This window comes from Nothoprocta perdicaria, unplaced genomic scaffold (assembly GCF_003342845.1).
Source record: "Nothoprocta perdicaria isolate Ctin4 unplaced genomic scaffold, notPer1 scaffold_186, whole genome shotgun sequence".
NCBI lineage: Eukaryota > Metazoa > Chordata > Aves > Tinamiformes > Tinamidae > Nothoprocta > Nothoprocta perdicaria.
Window position 1 is genome coordinate 88,271 of NW_020455049.1, and position 18,764 is coordinate 107,034.

At 44.3% G+C, this 18,764-nt stretch overlaps 1 protein-coding gene across 10 annotated transcripts in view; it reads left to right on the top strand.

Moving 5' to 3' along the window:
• Positions 1-631: 631 nt before the first annotated feature.
• BRSK2 (BR serine/threonine kinase 2) overlaps positions 632-18,764 on the top strand; it is a 141,066-nt gene continuing 122,933 nt past the window's right edge. For 6 of the 10 annotated variants that reach the window (XM_026036786.1, XM_026036783.1, XM_026036788.1 and 3 more), the window contains exon 1: positions 636-727. In XM_026036786.1, the coding sequence (XP_025892571.1) occupies positions 722-727 (6 nt within the window). In that variant the 5' untranslated portion in view covers positions 636-721. Of the gene's footprint in view, positions 728-18,764 lie in introns of all 10 variants that reach the window. The other 4 variants (XM_026036780.1, XM_026036781.1, XM_026036784.1 and 1 more) reach the window with 2 other exon arrangements.

Sequence of the window (18,764 nt, forward strand, 5' to 3'; positions counted from 1 at the left end):
ATTGCTCTGAGTTGCTTTGGGATGAAAAGGATATAGTAAATAATAGCAAGGATATAGACTTGTAGCTGTACCTGTTGATGTGTCTCCATGCCGTAATGGCATTCATTGTAGTATTAGCCTTACATGGCTAAATTAAAGTAGTAAGGGAAAGCCACATAAAAAACCTTTTTATCTTGAGCATGAAAGCTTTGGAAAGAGTGAGAAGAAATGCAGTGGCCATTGCAGGCATTTGGACGTCCTATTTGCTGATTTCTGAGCTTTCATTGCAGCCAAGTGTTGCCAAATACTCCTCATCTGGTGCAGTTAAATTGGAAAAGTTTGTGTTTTAGTGGTGGAAAGTGCTTGAAATGGCAAGAGCTGCAGTAGGGTGTTTCGGCAAAAATGCAGCTTTGATGCAGCCTGGTAGGCAAGCCCTGGTAGGCTGCAGCCCTGGTAGGCAAGTTGGCAGCTTTGCTGTCAGATGGTCCTGAGTTCTTTCATTATTCACAAGACTTTATCTGGCAGCAGGAAGGACTAGTGGAAATTCATTTTCATGTAAATGGTCAACCGCTGGGTAAGATACTAATAGCAAAAATCTCAACAGTGGCTATCTCTAACCAATTCTTCTTTTGTTCCCTCTCTTTTTCCCGCAGGACTTGTGAAGTTGGGGGTTCACTGTGTCACATGTCAAAAGGTTGCCATAAAAATTGTCAACAGAGAGAAGCTCAGCGAGTCGGTGCTAATGAAGGTAATTTTCTAATAGGACATTTTAAAAAAAATAAATTCTTGGCTCTGTCTTCTGTTCCATGCAAAATTAATATCTTTAATTATGTTTAACAAACATCCCTGTCAGTACTAGGATTATGTGCAGCACAATAACAATAATTCAGTGATGGGGGAAGCGAGGGCAGCTGAAATTAAACAAGTGTCTGCATGTGTTTTGCAAACAAAATTAATGGTGAGTCTCAGTTGTTACTTCTCTGCTGGGGCAGACGTGCGGGGCTTCTGAGATGCACTGCAGTCGGGCGGTGGAAGATCCCTGCGCCAGGGCACTTGAAGCATTCGCCGATTTAGGTGGTTGTAATTCCCTTCGCATCCACCGAGCTGCGCCCCTGGAAACCGGCAAAGATTTTATCCGAGTGCTCCCAGGGGTCAGAGAGTCAGGTTTACGCCCAGCCTTGTGATAAGCATCTGCTTACATTAGTGCCCTTGACTGGAAATCAAAAAAAACAAAACAAACAAACAAGAAAACACCCTATGCAGTTTTTTCATGTCATTTGGTGATGAGAAAGGCCAAATCCAGCAAATGAAAGAGAGGACAGCTCCACTGCAAGCACGAGCATCCCGCCAGGCAGCGACCTGCAAATATTACTGATATTTTTTTGTGCAGCTTCCAGCACGTCCCCGAGGTTAACTGCTGTATGAGCACATAGAAGTTTATGCTGTCTTTTATTCTGTGCACTTGAGGATGTCATCTGGTTTCTAGCACAAGTGAATATAGAAATTCGGAGCAGAAGGAAAATGGAGTTTAAAGAAATAGGAGGTTAGTGAGTGGTAGGCACACAAAGTTTACTTTTTAAGGAGAGATTCTTAAAGTTTATATTCAATTGTGATATTTCCAGACCTGCCTTTCTGGGATTTGGGAAAATATTTGCTCTCCTGCAGTACTGTGAGTTCAAGCAGTGTTCGGGTTATGCTTCTTGGAAATTAGAAAGTGTCTTAAGCAAGAAAACTCCAACTCAAAGGACTCGGCATATGAGGGGAACCCAGCAACAGCAAACCATGCATGTAAATGGAAAAACCTGAATGAGGCAATATGCATTTTGAATGTTTTCAGGAGTAATATGCTAGGAATATTTTTTGTAAAACATGAGTATTTTGATAGCAGAGAGATACTGTCAGTAACCAGCATCTTGTAAAAACATTTTATTTACCTCATTGATTTTCAGAGTAGGAGGCAAATCACTTAGCATAGCAAACTGATCTCTCTGCTTTAGTTTATTTGCATTACTCCGATTGTAGCATAAAATCTGAGTAATGAAACAATGTTAGGACCTTCTTTATACAACCACATGCTGAAGAGGGCCACATTTTCCTCAACATCCTACAAGGTCCCATTAGAAGGTAATGGTGCCTTTTGTCAGGATTCTCATCTGCAGATCTCCTGTGAGATTTTCAGATTCTGTTCCCTGTGCTCAGGAGCAACATATGGAATCGAAGCAGTTAGCCCAGTTCTCACCTAAGCTCAGTAACCAGATGTCTTTTCAGGGCTGCCCCTGGTCTGATGGTCAGAGGCAGACTGTGAGATTTGTAAGTGAATTTGGAATTCACTGTGCTATTAGCAAGCTTAATCTAGCCTGGCTGAAGAGGAAAACTGCTCCCAGCTTTCAGCCATCCCAAGGTGGCCATTGCCAAGCAGCCAGCTGACAGCAGCCGCAGGGAAATAGGTGCCGGCGAGGCCAAACGCGGGACGCTGTGGTGGCATCCTGCTCTGCAGATCTGCTCCTGGCTCATTGGTTCCAGTGCCTCTCTTGGCCAGAGGGCCCCGCAGAACGGTCTCTGAAGCCAAATATTTCAAGTCTATGGCCAGTAAGCCAGGCCCAGATTGATGGATTTTGCTTTAATCCATCCCTGGACAGAAAAACTGGATCTGACAAATACTCACACCTGCTGCATGAAGCTAAAACTGCACTACTCTGGCCATTTATCCTAGAGCATAAGGAAGGAGTCTGCTCACAGTCCTTTCAACATCTAAAATGACAGGCACAGGCACGTACAGCAAGCTGCTCTCTCCTGCCTTCCCATTTCTATTTTGATTTGCTTCTTGCAGCCCTCGCTTCTCCAGTGCTTTTGCAGTGCACATTTGTTTGATTTTGACCATTCAGGGAACTGTTCCCTTCTTTCTGCAGCTGCTCCTCATCTGAACTGTGCAGAATTGCGGAGCATTTGGTAAAGTGCTTTCTAATCATAACGTAATAGTATCAATATTTCTGGGGAAAAGAATTTGGAATTGAAGCAGCTGGTCTCAATTATGAGAACTGCTGCTATGGAGATGCTGCGCAGGCAGCGCGATGCAGCGCGCGGTGCAGCAAGCGGAGCAGCCGAGTGCCTGAGCAGACGCTGCTGCCCGATGCAATGTGAGCCCTTCCGTGGGACCTGCTTGTAGGAGCCCTCTTCCCCTCCCGGGTCCACCTGGGTCCTGCTTAGGTGTGTGGCTTTTGGGCCAAAGATACAAATGGCATTTGTTAGATGAGAATGAGGTTTCTGGTTCTGCTCTCACTCCTGTTTTCACACGACTGCTAAATATTTTGTCCGTTCAAGTGCTTTGTTGAGAAACCACACTGATAGGGAGAGGGTCTCTTCTGCTTTGCTGAAGCGTAAATCAGAAAAGAGGCCTCTTAAGTGAATAGGTTTTAGGGAGTTTTTGAGTTGGAAAATGGCTCACTAATTTTGCAGGATTACTCCTACATCATCACTTTGGGAGTGAGAGGGTTTTGGCCCAGCATGTAAGAGCTAAATGCATGCATAAAGCAGTAACAAATCCTGAAAATGTAGGCTCCTAATTGATGGATTAATTTTTAGTACCACCAGGAGAGTTGATGACTCTTTCAAGGGGTTTAAGGTAATTTTTGCTCTGATGTATCACATATTTGCTGAAAGGAGTTGGGGAACCTGATCAGACATACTCAGAAGCCCCTTGTCAGCCCTCTTTTGGCTCCCTCTGCAAGGAATAAACAAAGGGAAAGCTCTTCTTTTGGCGACCTGTCAACCACAACATCCTTTGGAAAGGCCAGGCTGCCCTAGGAGAAGCAGCAGGAGCATAAAGGGTGAGGAGCGGGAAGGGGACAGCTGGCCTCACACTCATTATTTGAACACGCGGACGTCCTGAGAAAGACGCAGATGTCCCACTCTTGATGACCCCGACCAGAGCTCCATATGTGTGGGCCCTGTGTGCGCATGCGCCTTGTGTTCCAGCCGTATCCCCGGTATGGGCCTCCAAACAAGGCAGGTACTTCCAGGCCAGGGGTGGGAAGGGACCAAGTCCCTTCCATGTTTCTCTGTGGAGCTCACTTGAAACACAGGTGTGGGGTTGGAGGCAATGGGTGTTTGTTTTAGGGCCTTGTGGTCGCGGTGAGTCCTTCTTCCAGAAAACTCTGCAAAAGGGCAATTTGCTGCCTTAAGCAGGAGGGCTCTTTCAGGCATGGCATGGAAGGGAGGGATCACCGATTGCCTGGGCTAGCTGTGTGAAGAGATAGAAGCAGGATGGTGTGTTGGCCTCTTGGAGCAGCCAAGATAATTAGGGAAAGCGTACAAGTAATTAGGTACTGTTTACTTGGTCTGTTCAACACCTCATTTCTTCCTGAGCTCCTGTTTCTATAACTACTTTCTTTGCTGCCTTATCCTACGCTGTTGCTCTCCTTCCTTTTCCACTTCCTTTCAGTTGTTTTTTCTTTTCTTTTAGTGCATGTCATTTTTTTTCTCCTCTGTTCTGTGATGGCTTCCATTTTTTCCATGGCTTTTCCCCTTTTGATATGGAAACTCGTGCAATAACTGTCATTGTTTTGCTGCAAAAACTGCTGAAACACAGCATGTTCTGTTTGGGTATCCATTCTTCAAGAAGAAATGTTATGAAACTGAGGGCAGTTCAGAACAGATCTGAAGGAATAAGTAAACGATCTGAGTCTGTCTTTTATGAGAGACTTGGGGGACTTAAGCTTCCTGGTTTTAAGAAAGAAGAAGTTTAAGAAATGACTTAGTTATGGCCTGGAAATACCTGTGAGGAAGGTAGGCACCTGATGACAGAGGAAATTGCAGACTTGGAGACAAACATATATTGGTAACTAGTAGTTGATAGCTCTAGGTAGCCAATTTGAAAAATAGAAATCCTGTGCCCATTTGACCACTGGATGAAGTTACTCATTGCAACAAATTGCCCAGGGTTGTGGTGAGTTCTTCCCCGTGGAAGAACATTAAGTTTAATGTTAAACTGTTCTGTGGTTTTCTAAATCCTAATCTGTAGTTCAGCTTCCGCTGCTGTACTCCTAGCAGGAAGGATTTGGAGAAGCTTCTGTGGTTGATGTTATATGTTGCTCTTACTATATTAATACCAGCCTCTGTGGCCTTAAATTTTGAAAATCTGAGAATTTCTAATCACATACTTTAAATGTGTAAGAAGTCACTCATTTCTGCCTCAAACATAAAGAGAGAGGCCTGGGCAAAGTATCTCCTGAAGCACAAATTTAGGCTCCTTCAAGTTAAGGTAAAGACGGGAATTAATGAGAGCAGCTTCCTCCCTCTTTCCTTCCTTTCTCCCCTCCTTCCTTCCCTCCCTCTCAATACTTTGCTTTAGGACTTCCCAGACAAACTTTCAGACAGTGATGTTGGCTGACCTAGCTGTTCCCAGCTGCTGAGTGGAGCCCTGATCTACTGAAATCATTAGCAGATGATAAGATCCACTGCAGAGAGAAGCTAAATCTGAACTAGGTTAGGAAACAACTGGACAGTGAGACAGGGTCTGGATTCAGCTTTGATCATGAAAAAGTTGGTTCCCCTGCGGTTAGGGGAACCTGGCACCAAGCCGGAGTTGGACCAGCTTGGAATGCTTTTTAATATATTCAGCAGTAGCCTATTTTTTGTTTCCAGCTGCAGTATTTAGAGTTTAGCTATTGATTGCAGTGAAAGTGTTGTTAAGTAGCTGATGAATCCTTCTGAATCCCCCTGCCAATGGATAAAAATGAAGAAACAAGACCATGTGATTTCACTAGTGAAATGTGTGCCAATGTCCTCCATTGATCTAAATGCAAGATTTTGGAGCTAGCAATATTAAAATTAGGAAAAAGATAGGAAAGTGTTTCCTTTCACTAAAAAGAAGTCCCCAAAAACGATTTTCAAACCTTTCACTAAGCTCGCCAGGACTCCATGACTAAGAAGCACCGCTCTTCTGCTGGTACTACCTATTGGTCTCTTAATTGATTCTTTTATTTTCTGCATAAGGAGAATATTTGAGATGTTCTTATATTCATAGTGGGAAAGAAAGATTATATGACAAGAGAAACTAAACATCCCCAAAACACATATTCTCCTATTGGTATTTTTACCTGTTGCTGAACATGCAAGTCAGGGAATAAAAATGCGTATGTTCAGTTGCGTGGAGCAGCCGAGGCACTGTGCCCTGCACAGGCCTCTTCTAAACTCACAAACCCATCCTTGTTCTGGTTTATCTTTAACCTGGAGAACTACCACTTGCTTGTCTGCTTTTAGCTCTGAGGAAGAGCAGATTAGAAGCATGTGTCTGTGTGTATGTTTGACAGCGCGTAGGTGGGGAACAAACTGCAGGAATGATTGGCACTGCTCAGAGGATGCAAGTGCACACACGCACGCTTGGCCCCGTCCCGGTGACCCTCGTTTGTATTCTGTGAGCAGCCTGTTCCACACAGCACAGCTTCGTGTGTGAGAGTCTGGCTTTTGAGTTCAATCAGACAAAAAAGCACCTTGCCCTATGAAAAACGCAGGGAAATAAAAGGGGCTTATTTTCCCTGGCTCCCTTCTGCTACAGGGAGTTTGGGACTAGGGGTCTGTTACTGAATGTATAATGCAGAGTGTTTTGTTTTAATCCGGAGCTCGTGAGGAGCATTGAAAGCCTGTTCACTTGTCATCTGTTTGCGCAGTTAAAGAAGTCGCATAATTGTATTTTACTTCAGAGCAGAATTGTTCTCCACCTCCACTTTCCACCACACCCACAAGTGGCAGGGTTTGAGGTAATCTTAGAGGAGGAAATTAAACAAGGATCACGAGCAAAGGATGTACCCATCAAGTGCGTACAGTGCCTTGTGCTCTCTAATTTCTATGTGCTCAACTGGGGTATTTGGGCCAGCTGGAGAAATAATTGGACATTTTTTTTAACCTGCTTTTATTTCCAGAGACTTGTAGTATTGCAACAGGCTCAAATCTCTGTTGTACCAAACATATTCTACTCCCAACCCTGTGTGTGCTGACACATACACACCGACAACCTCCTCTGCTCGTGCGCTGCCTTGGTCAAACAGCAGCAAATGTCCTTCATGAACCCAGTCTAAAACTAGTTGAAGTCAACAAATGCTTTTCCATTCATTTCATTTGATCCTGTCCCTAACGCCTGGATGGACATGATGACATGTCTGAATGTGTCCTGCCCTCTGCTCCTCATCCACCTGTGAAGCAGCTGTGAATAGTCAGCCTCTAAAAACCCTTTTTGTTCATCTTTAGCTGCTTCCACTGTGCTTGCGTCATACCTAGGTTTGGGGTGCCGTAGACTGTAGTTTGCCTTCAGCTTTCCTCGTCTGCTCAAGCTACTGGGAATTCTTTTCCTTTTTTTCCAAAACCTACTTTGTCAAAAGATGCTGATTCACTAAAATGGCTTCTGACTCCATTTCACAATTTGGCTTTTATTTCATGTCCCAGATTCTTTTTTGGAAGCCTTTTTTTTTTCCCTGCTCTGGAAGAATAACCAGAATTATATCAGCAAGAGCTCTAAAAGCAGCGAGATACCATTCTTAAGTATATTGAGTAAGACCAAAATCAGGCTCGGATTTTTGACTTGCTGCTGCTCTGATGCATTATAAGCACCATTAACATCAATATTCTGATCTGTGCCAGTTAAGATGTAATCTGTCTCTGTCTGTGCCAGGCGGAGCATTTGAACAAAGAATGTGTGCAAAGCTGATCGTAGGGTTTTGCTGAAACAGCTTTCCAGTGTTTCATACCCCAGCACGCTCTTCTGTTAAGCGGCATTTCTTTGGCCAGTATAGCTTATAACAGGCTCCCGGGCCAAATAAAATGTGTCACTCAAGGGGTGTTTAAATAGTGTGACCGTGAGCTTAGGGCTAGCCTTGTGCTGTCTGTTAGGGAATGCAGACCTTTTTTGTTCTGCATTTTTCTATCCAACATGCAACTTTGCTGATCATTTGTTAAGGGAGCTCCTGGCCACACTTTATCCTCTCAGAGCATGCTATTACATTGTTGGCAGGAATATAGGCAAAATCTAGGAAGGTTTGCTCCAGAGCTATCAGAGGGGAGTAGACACAATATGCCGTTGGTTTGCTTGGCTCCTGTTGAACACTTTTCTCTCTCTGTAGGTGCAGGGCTGTAGGTATTTGGGCGCCTCCTCTGTTACCAGATGTTCATTTTGAACACACTGCATTGTCTCCTGGCATCCCAGAGTGAGAATGCACCAAATATACTGATCCAGAAAAAGCCGTCACCTTTGGGTGTATACTGTATACTTTGGGTGTATTGAATATCACCCCTGGTAAAATATGGACATTTGAAAGTGGCAGGAAATTCTGGGGTACCAAACCCAAGGCACACTGACTTTTGAGGAGTTTTTAAAACTAAGTTGACTGAAAATGGGCAAGCACCCAAAGTTGCCAGTTCCTTCTGGAAATCTGGGAGCGATGCTATAAATTTTGCTAAAATTAACTCGCCCAAAGTCACGTTTTAGAACTTTTTGGTAAGGCAAGGGGGCAGTTGTCAACAGTTGTCAACACTTAAGAAGAAATATCTGGCCTACAAGCTCTTACATATACCAGAGGCAGGAACAGTCTTAAACTACTGGCAGCTCTAGCAGCAGGTTTCTCCTGTTCTCCTGTAGGCCAGAAGTTTTAAAATGAGGAAGAACTTCCAGAATGTGCAAAAAGTGCCATCACAGAAATACAAGGATATAGGAAAAAGTTGTTACTCTTCTCTATTGAATCTGAAGCAGTATTCCCCTGAGGTGATCATTTACACACATAGTTTTCCCAAAAAGAATTGCTAGTGGATCTCAGTGTTCTGGAAGTCCATTGTGTTTCCATTAGGAACCAGTTGCTGTGAATCCTTGGAACAGACTGGATTTTAGTGCTGCTCAGTGTGCAAAAAAGCAATGTGCATGTCTGGATTTGTATGTGTGGAGATGGTCCAGCAGAAAATACTTGCTGGCAATGGAGGCAGAATAATTTTCCCCAGCTGTGAAATACTTCATACTAAAGTGGGTTTTTTTGAGATCTTTTCCTCTTATATTTCCTTCCTAATACCCAGAAATAAATCTCCTCAGTCTAATGTTCTTATCTCTTTTCTTTGATGAATTTTCTCTCACTACTCCTGCTCTCAGCTGTCCCTGAATTTCCTTCCTAAATCCCTTCTGTCCTTTGTTAACCTCCTGTTGTCCCTCACCGTCCACTGCAGCAGAGGTTTTGCCTTTCAAAGCAGAAAGGAAAAACTCATGCGCAGCGAGAGAGTACACATTATCTTCTAGGTATTACATATTCATTTTATCATCCTTTCCACCTCTTAAGTTAGTCTCCGGTTTATCAAATCCGTGAACTCCTAACCTTTACTTACAGAGCACATGGGTGAGATAGCTGGATACAGGAAGGAGCCATCAAAGAAATGGAGAAGGAAGCGCAGAGAATAGGAGGGAATAGTGTGGATCGAGGCAATCTTCTGCATAGCAGAGCGGTGCTAACTGCATTCATTGCTCTGCAGCACCAGCCTGTTCCCAGGGCATCTGGGCCTTGGGCCTGATAGATTTATTTCAAGGAGGCCGACACGTGCAAGTCCAACTACAGGTTCACTCTGGCTTGTTAACCTTAAAACAGTCATTTATGAGAGGAAAGGGACCCTTGTTCCTGTGTGGCTGAGCAGGCCAGCAGTGGTGAGAACACTTCTAGGTAAAACCACTGACTGAAAACTGCTCTCCTTAGTATTGAGAAGAAAGTGCTACCTGTTCCCAGTGATGGAGGCTGTAGTGTCTGCTGTAATGGGTAGTAGCCCTTTGCTCCTTGTGTGCTATGGTGGTGTGGAGTTTATTGAGTCATCCTGTAGCTTTTGGCAACCTATTTCAAATATTTTGGCAGGTATTGATGGTTCAGTGTCTCTCTGTATCTGTTTGGCTGCAAATGCATCCCCAGTACAAATTGAGTCAGCATTGGGATTCTCAAATGTCATGGCTGTAGCAGATGATAGATCTCTTGAAGAAGAGAGAGCATATCAAGGAAGAAGAAACCTAGGATAAACAGACTGTTACAAAGCCTTTTAGGCCATCCTCCTGCTCCAAGAGGGACTGCTGCCTAGGTAGGTCGACTGGGCTTTGTTTAGCTTGGTTTGGAAAACTTCAAAGGATGGAGATTCCTCAGCTGCTCTGGGCAACCTCTTCCAGGGCTGCCTTACACTCTTGGGGCTCTTGTGTCCCCTAACATCTGAATCCTAGTGTGGAACCTTAGTGATGAAAGAGACTGTACAAGCATCGCAGCTGATGCGTTCAGTACTGAACAATTTTGTCCATCATCAAATAAAGACTTAGAGTGATTAAAAAAAATCGATAGTAGTTGTAAGAAAAGCTGAAACCTAGGAGGATTGTGGAGATGATCCTGAATGCAGCTGCATGGCAGGAACAAGCAATCAGTGAATATAAGGGTGACAATCACACAAATTTAATGTGAGAAAGTCAGGAGCAATGAGTAAAACTGGGAATCAACAGAATGTGATTCAAGGACAGGGGTCCAACAGACACAAGAAAACCTGTCCCCATCAGCACTGTTTAGGACTCTGATTCCAAGGCAAGTGCAGTGGGGGCGAAGGCAAGCACACTGAGGGGACTCTGGAAGGCTTAAGCCTCCCAGAGGAACTTGTGGTAAAGGTTGTATCTCTTTTGCGGTTGGCTTCCCAACAAAAGAGCAAGCACATCAGTAGGCCAAGGAAGTCGTGGAAGTCATGACTGGAGCCATAGACATCTCAGTGATCTCTCAGGAGGGGAAACACTGGAAGTAACATTGTGGATGCCCTGGGCTGCAATGGATAATGTAATTATGGAATTTCTGTAAAGAAAGGTTTGGATGCAGATCACGTTTTAAGCATAAGTTCTGTAAATATAGTTTGAGGAAAATCTCACAGGCACTACGTGAAACAGTGAACGTAACAGGATACCTTCGCTGCATTTCTGAAGAGATCGTGGCTATCTCTGGCTTTCATTTCTCACTCTCTCAAATTGCTGGTTTGCACAGAGGCTTGACCTCCATCCTCTGATACCAGCTCTCCAGCTGTCCCTTTCATTACAGGTCTCTTTCTGTTCCCCTTGTTTTTCAGGTGCAGATCCAGCTAGAGATGCTGTTTTCCTCTTCTTTTTATCTGTCTTTTGAACAGCAATGCCATTCATATCATCCTCCATTTCATCCTTCCCATTGCTATAATTGCCTAGTACTATTGCAAATATATTTTTTCTCCTGTTTTGTCTCACAGTCCTCTATGTACCTCGCTTCAAAATACCTCACAGTCGTCCTTCTTTACTTCAGCCACCACAGTGATAACCCCTCAGGCTGCTCTGTTAACTGTGTCCTCAATCCTCAGTTCAACCTTTAGCTGAGTTTAATATCCCCGTTTGCCTTAAGAGCTGCTCATTTGCCCTGATCTGGCTTTTCAAAAGCTTGTAGAACTTAAATTAGGGTCTATTGTGTGTGTATTCTTAACCTCAAACAAGATGCTATCTTGTCTAGTGGTGTGATACCAGGTCTATTACTCTCAGTAGAGCCGAATACAGAATTTAGTGCAGCAGGAACAGGGGAGATGGAAAGAAAATGCTGCAACAGCCCATCAGAGTAATCTACTGCTGTATTTGCACGTGCAGGTGTGAACTTTAAAAGCTAAAATATTTTAGCCAATTTATATCAACAGTTTTAGTGTTGTTCTTGCGTTAAGGAGCAGGGATACCGCTACCCACAGCGCACGGTGTAACAGGAGAAGTTGAGAGATGGAGGCAGAAATGAAGAACTCAGCACCTGGCAGAAAGGTTAGGTCTTGATAGGCTTAATGCATATGCAAGTGCTTAAATATCTTAAGCTTAATGCCTTTACTTAAACCCCGTAGAAATGATGAATGGGCTTCAGGGCTTTATGGAATAAGCACCTTCCTGAAGAATGTGTATTAATGAATTAGCCTTGGATGCTTAGTGACACAGTAGTGGAAAGATGCAAGTAGCTGCTGTGTGCATCAGAAAGTGTTGATGCCAGATGGGATTTTTTTAAATTGGTTTGGGAACAGGCAATTAAGCACAGGTATTTGTTGCTTGGTGAGGAAGTGGAATATGAGGTAATTCTTTAACCATCGTAGAAATAAGTCACTGATTTTCAAACAAGGAAAAATGTGGCCCCACATGGGTGTGAAACGTCCCCAAATGGGTGCGCGCAAGGTCTGGATTGTCACAAGAGAGCCCCTCTCCGGATGGATTCCGTAGAAGTGCTGCTATTTGCTGCAGGACTCAGTTTGGCCTGGTAGTTTTATATTGGGCCATCTTGCAGATAAAGCTCTGAGTCTCCCTGATCCCTCTTGCTATGAGAAACAATTTTTACTCACCCGAAGGCATTTTTGCTCCTCCCCTTTCACGCGTTTTCCAAGCCAAAATATCCTTCTTCTCAAACAGATGATTTGATTTTTATTCCTTTTATTCTTAAGTGATTTCCTGAGGGGTGGGGGGGTTTCCATGCACACAGCAAAACTATTAAACGGAGACCTCATTACAGTAACTTCAAATGGCTGGTTTAAACTGCTGACTGCCCGTGTAATTCATTATGGTAAATGTTCTTTGCTTCTGGGCACCTCCCTCTGTGTGTGCCACAGCAATGTGGGAAGAAACACAGAGCTTTCTGTGGGATCTTGACATCCCTCTTTGGTGCCCAAAGCACCAAAGGGCATGGGCTGCGTGGGTCTGTGAAGTTAGTCTCTTCTGCGGAATCAAATTCTCCCTGTGGATCTTCTGGTACATTTCTGCAATTACAAAAATACATAAATTAGAAAAGCAGAGTACACCAGAAATAAGTTTTAGTTGGTAGAAATTGTTTGTAAATTCACACACTTGCTTGAGAAATTACGCCTCTGGAAGTGGCAGCACACAGCAGCATGGGTGTCATTAAAAGATATCCAGCACGTTGTATGTGACCATCTGAACAGCTTCAGTCTCTGGAAAGGGAATGTGGCTGCCTTGTGAAAATTGAACCTCTGGGGTGGCAAAGATCATGTTATTGTATCAGGGGGGAGCTCTCCTTCAGCTGTCCAATTCTGCAAAGCTGCAGGGAGCGCGTTCTTCCCTCTTCAACCTGTGCTGTTTTCATTTTTGCCGTTGCACACATCTCATTAAGTCTTTCACTTTTTTGGGGTTGTCAACAGGCCCTCTCTTGTGAGGGATAAGTAAATCTATCCATGTAATGTTTTCTTTTTATTAGGCTTAACAGTGGACATGCCCTGCCACAAAATCTGAAAGGACACAACATGGAGAACAGCCCTGGCAACTCCTGTAAATAGTAGGCAACAGGATCAGTTGTGGATTCCCAGCGCTGCTAGAGAATTAGCTCCATAGAATAGGTTACTCAAAAAATATATTCATCTTCAAATGATAACTAGAAGCCCTAAGGGAAAACAGACTTTGTGGCAGCTGTTTTTCCCCCCTTGACTGCTCAATTTTCTCTTTGTATTTCAGCTTTCTCTTGCCCTCAATTAACCAGTTCTTGATACCTGCCCGGCTTTGCAGAATCAAGCACTTAATCATAGACGAAGGCTAAACCTTCCTCTTCACAGAACAGTTTAACCTCTGAACCTCCTGCTCCCTGCGTCTTAATCTTCTCATCCTTTTGCATTTCCCCCATCCCTGCAGTCAAACTTGTCATGAGTATCAGAAAATGCAGCCCTTTTCTTGTTCCCTGTTTTGATAAACTAGCACGACCAGCACATGGGAGCAGTTTTTGTTTGCACGTTAGGATTCCTGGGCTGCAGCACGATCAACCATTTGTTACTTTGGAAAACCTGCAGCTCCTTGAAAACTTGAAGCTTGTGGGAAGACCGTCTATATTTCAGATTTGAAGCAGAATAGGAGTTTTGGAGAAAAAAGTAACAGGCAAGCAGGAATGTCTTTGCTACAGTATCCATGCGTCTACTTCGTTCCAATGCCAGTAGGGGTTTCTTCACAAGGAGTAGGGAAAGGCTGGTCCCTGTCCCACCCTGGGATGTGGTCACCCTCTTTAGCACATTCACAGCTCATTTTGGTGTTTTTGCTTTTTGTTCTCCTTACATTACAAGTTAGACTAACTGAGAGACTCTTTTGTCATCTTCTTTTCACCTTATTTTTCTCTTGTGCAACTAATATATCAGATTTCCCAGGCAGTTCTTCATGTCAGAACAGGGTCACAAATATTGTGTAAGAGGCTCATCGAAGCCTCCCTGCCTTGCTTGGCCAAATGCAGTAGTCTCCTCTCAGATAAGGCTCGTTGTAGAAAACCTGCAGAGATCAGATGTGGCTCGTAGGAGGCTGCCTTTGCCTTTCTTCCCTGTATTTCATTTTCTTTGCGTAACTTGTTGCTGTTGTTTTCAAACTCCCAGCTGCTCTGTTTCTCCTTTCTGTTGAATCTCAGTGCACTGCTTGTGCTGCATTCAATAGCTCGGGAGGTCTCTGCTTCAGGTGTTTTCAACCAAATCCTCTGGATAACTGAGTAACTGCAGGTTATGTAACTCATAGTCTGCCTCAATATATCTTTTCATATGAAAAGAAAACAAAGCAGAGGCCAAAACCAACTGATGATTTTATCTGTGGAGCTTCCTGCCACCTCTATGGATGTGCTTTGCGTTATTGTAGGAGAGTGCTTTGGCCTTGTCGTTTGGTGCTGCAGCTGGAGGAGAGGAGATATCCTGCACTGCTGTAAGACTTTTGCCTAGAGCTTTGGTATAAGCAAAGCTGATGCTGCAGAGAAATCTTAGGTGTTGATCCTGATCCTGAAATATGCCAAGTTGGCGCTCTGGGAGCTTCAGCCCAAGGTGTGAGAAGGTGGGAACTGTGCTCTTTGTTCTCTTCTGGCAATGGGGTAAAGCTCTTGGAATAAGAAGCCACCAAAGAGTTAGTTTGGGGAAAGTAAGCTATAACCAGTACTGCCCTTTCTCGTCTGCTGATGTGGGTTTATGTGCTTTCCTCTACCTTGGTTCCTGTGGCATCTTGAAAGCTCGAGTACCTGCAGTCTGCTGAGATGGCAAGAGCGGGTGCAGCTCCATGGAAGCGGAGCTGTAACCTGCCCTCCTCTGCTGCTGTTGCTGCTGCCCTGTAGGATTTTCAGGCACAGGACTCAGGGCTGCTCCTGTGTGTGTGTGTCACTCACAGATCCACCTATTTGATTTAGGGCCCTCCTGGTCACCTCATCTGCAGTACAGACTCGGCTCTCTAGGATTTAGCACTGTAGCTAGAAGGCAACTTGAATCCTGAGAACCGTTCAAGCCTTTGACCTTGAATGTTCTTGCAGTTGTTAAAAGCTCGTGCGGGTTTCCTGAGGAGATGGAAGAGCCAGTTTTGCAGTGTGACTGTGCTTCTAAAAGCAACTATAAAAATTAATGGCATCTTAGCTTTCCCTGTTTGTTCTTTCTCTGTGGCTGGTGAATCAAGTGTGTCCCAGCTTGCAAGAGAGGGAGAAAACCCCTCTCTGCTGGTGTCACAACTGGCTTACTGGGTGAAGCTACCTGAAAGCAAAGCCTCTCCAGGTGCAGGTTAGTTCATTAGATCTACTGACGATGCAGGAGCTAGAGTCGATATTATTCCCTCTGTTGTGGCTGTGTTTGTTTTGCAGGGATGACAGAAGTATCTAAATCTAGTGTGTATCATTTGGCCGAGCAGAATTGTCTACGAATACGCAGCAGGGAGCAAGGGGAGGCTTTTGGGGAAAGCTCTGCCTACTGCACTGTAAAAGCACTTACGCAGTGCTAGAACAGTGCGGCTGCCGGGCTGCAGCCACACTGGTTAGGCTCACCTCAAACCAGACACACCAACCAGGGAAAAGCCTGTTCCCCTGCTGCGGCTCCACAGGAGCTGCTGTGGTCACAGGGCTTTTTTTAGTCATGTCTCGTTGTGCTGCCGTCTGACACAGGCATGTTGGCAGAGGCTGAAGTGGAAGCCTTTCTCGGACTGTACATGTGCTTTTCAGCACAATTATTGCGGAAAGGTTCCACCTGCCTCTTGTAACAGGAGATGAGTCTTTCCCGAATGTCCCGAGAGTGCCGGAATCATCGTAACGTGGGGACGGGACTATCAAAATAAGATACTGCATGATAATCAGAAAATTTGGTCCTGCAATGCAGCACTGTAGGGGGGGGGGGGGAAGCGAGAGCGAGAGGGAAGGGAGCAGTTTGTTTCCTGCGCCATATCGGGGAATTCAGAACGAGAGAACTGTGTATTTGGGTCAGCTGAGTCCTAAAGGAGAATTTTTCTGTAGTCTTTTCAACCCATTTTCCTATGTTGTTGTTATAGATGCCAGACTTTCAAAGCGAGAAATATTAATAAGAAGTAATCACATAATTGTAGATTGCCTGTTTTGCTGCTGCTGTTTCAAAGAAAGAGCAGCCAAGCTGCTGGGGCTTGTCTGTGTGGTGCAACACAGGGTCATGCAGAGACCCCTAAGTTAGCTCTAAACATGCTCCTGCAGGGATGGAAACGCAGCAACCAGATCCGTGCAGCACTCAGCTTGGGCTCATTAGACAGCTTGTTGGAGACAGCTGAGATGTCTCTGCCCAGCATGGAAATTTCTTAGTTCTCCTCTCAAAGACCTCAGGTCTTATCCAGGCCCACTCCACAACCCACTAAACTCCAAGCGAGTCTTTGCACTGGTTTCGGTGCTCATTGGACCAGACCCTGACATCATTTTGAGGAGCGTCTCCCTCGAGGGTTTTGTTCTCATGCCTGCTATGCAGAGAAATCCTCCTGCACGATGCTCTGCAGGGCTAGAAAAAATAACTCATAGAGTACAGCGGGAATCAGCAAATACAGAAGTGTCACTCTGAAAAAGCATCACATTAACACAAAGGATGCTTAGCTGGAAGCAGTCTTCTGGCATGTTGTCTGTGAGAAATGAAATGGAAGTCGAATCCAGAGTTCCCCAAGCTGCTTCACGCAACTCCCGCTTCACTCTGCTGATCTCTTCCTTGGTTCTTCTGCTTCTCCTTGTCCAGCCATTTCCCCTGGGCTCCGGCTGCCCTCCTCACTGTGGATCAGCAGCAGTCCAGCTGGGATTCTTCAGTTCTCTCCCACATCTGTTATCTTCAGTTTTTCTACCTAAACTAAAAAACCCAGAGAACAAAGTTTCTTGTAGACCTTCCCTCTGAAGTTCAGCAAGCCTGAACCAGTGCTACCCTGCACAAAGCATCCTCCAGGATGTGTGTGTTTAAACAACCATCAAAGAAGTAATTTTTATGGGAGAAAGAATCGAATCTGCATTTGTCCATTTGGTGCTCTGGGAGAATAAAGTGGAGGTTGCCTAATATTGCATTTCCTGAAGCCTGTGTGTCACTGGCCAGCGCTTTGAGGGGTGCATGTGTAAAGAAAGACTACTTGTTTTTTACCTTCCTCAAAGACTGAAGAGGAGAAAAGGATGTTTGAGAAAAAATCTAATGTCCAGATCACAAGAACTCCTGAACCAGTCAGATATATGAAGAAGTTTATAAGATGCTCTCGTGTTCTACTGTGCCAACTATAAATTGTCCAGAAAAAAAAAAATGAAAAAAATCCAACATTCATTTGGAGAAATTAAATTGGAGTGGTGCAGCAAAACCACCTGTGCTTTCTTATGCCCAAACTGCTATTGTCCCTTGGAGTCCTTGGTATAGATCATAGTCATGGCCCTTTCTAAGGCGCTCTCGCGATTGCTGCTGCAGGAATGCAGGATCAGAGAGGTTTAAAACTGGCCCTGTCGCATCTTCTTCCCAGGGACTCCTTCCCCTTCTCCTTACAGCAGTGTCTGAGGGGCTGCCCCCTGTTTGCCTGCTTTGCCAGCCAGCCTGGCACAAAGTGAACATGAAGCAGCTATGAAATAGTTCTGGAGATATTGACAGTGGCGTTAGGGGTAATGCGTGTGTGTGAACTGCTTGTGATTAATATCAAGTGTGCCTTTTTTTAGCAAGAAGCTGTCATCTTCAAAGTTCCCCCCATCTTGCTCATTAATTTTAATTTTTTTCCTAGTCTTCCTGTTAAAAATGAATTCTTAATGAGTGCTTCTGCTGCTTAAAATGCCTCAAATTCCCTCTGTAATGATGCCTCTCCATCAAACTGCAAACACATTCTTCGTAAACAAGAAACAAGACCTTGTGGCATGCAATTTACATACCTTCTGTGGCTTCTTTTAATTTATAGTATTTACATTCATCTTTATTTTTTTTCTCTTGCACCCTAGTTATGCTGAGCGAACACATGATGGTGATGGTTAATTATCATTTATCCTGTACTTGGTCTCTGTTTAAAGAAAGACTGTTCATATAAAAGCACTGTTTGTGGTCCCTCTGCCTCTGAAGTTGCAGAAAGTTTAACTTGTTAGTAACAAGTGCTTCCTTCTTTGCACTTGTGTTTCACGGTAGTTTGGGGGCTGGGAATTATATTCTAGTACATGCTTTCAGTATTTTAAAAGACCATTCCTACTCTTGGGCAGAAATTTTAATCCCATAGACATAGGCACAAACTAAGTCATTAGCTGGTAAGTTTAGCTCCAGTTGGTACCACAGGAAGCGCTTTTTATTTCCATTGATATGTACAAAGACAAAGGAATCTCTCTGTAGCGTGTGCTACCTGGAATCCAGTTTCACTTTTAATCCAATGTAGTCAAGTGGAGGTTGTGCCTGCGTGACAGAGGGTGGATTAGGCTGGGTGGTGATGCGTGGTCAGAGACGCTGTAGCAAGTGCAGGCAGGTGTTGCCAAAGTGTCAGTACCCCATCTTGCTGAGCTACGTAAGTCATAGGCCAGTCCTGGCTTCTTTTGATTTGT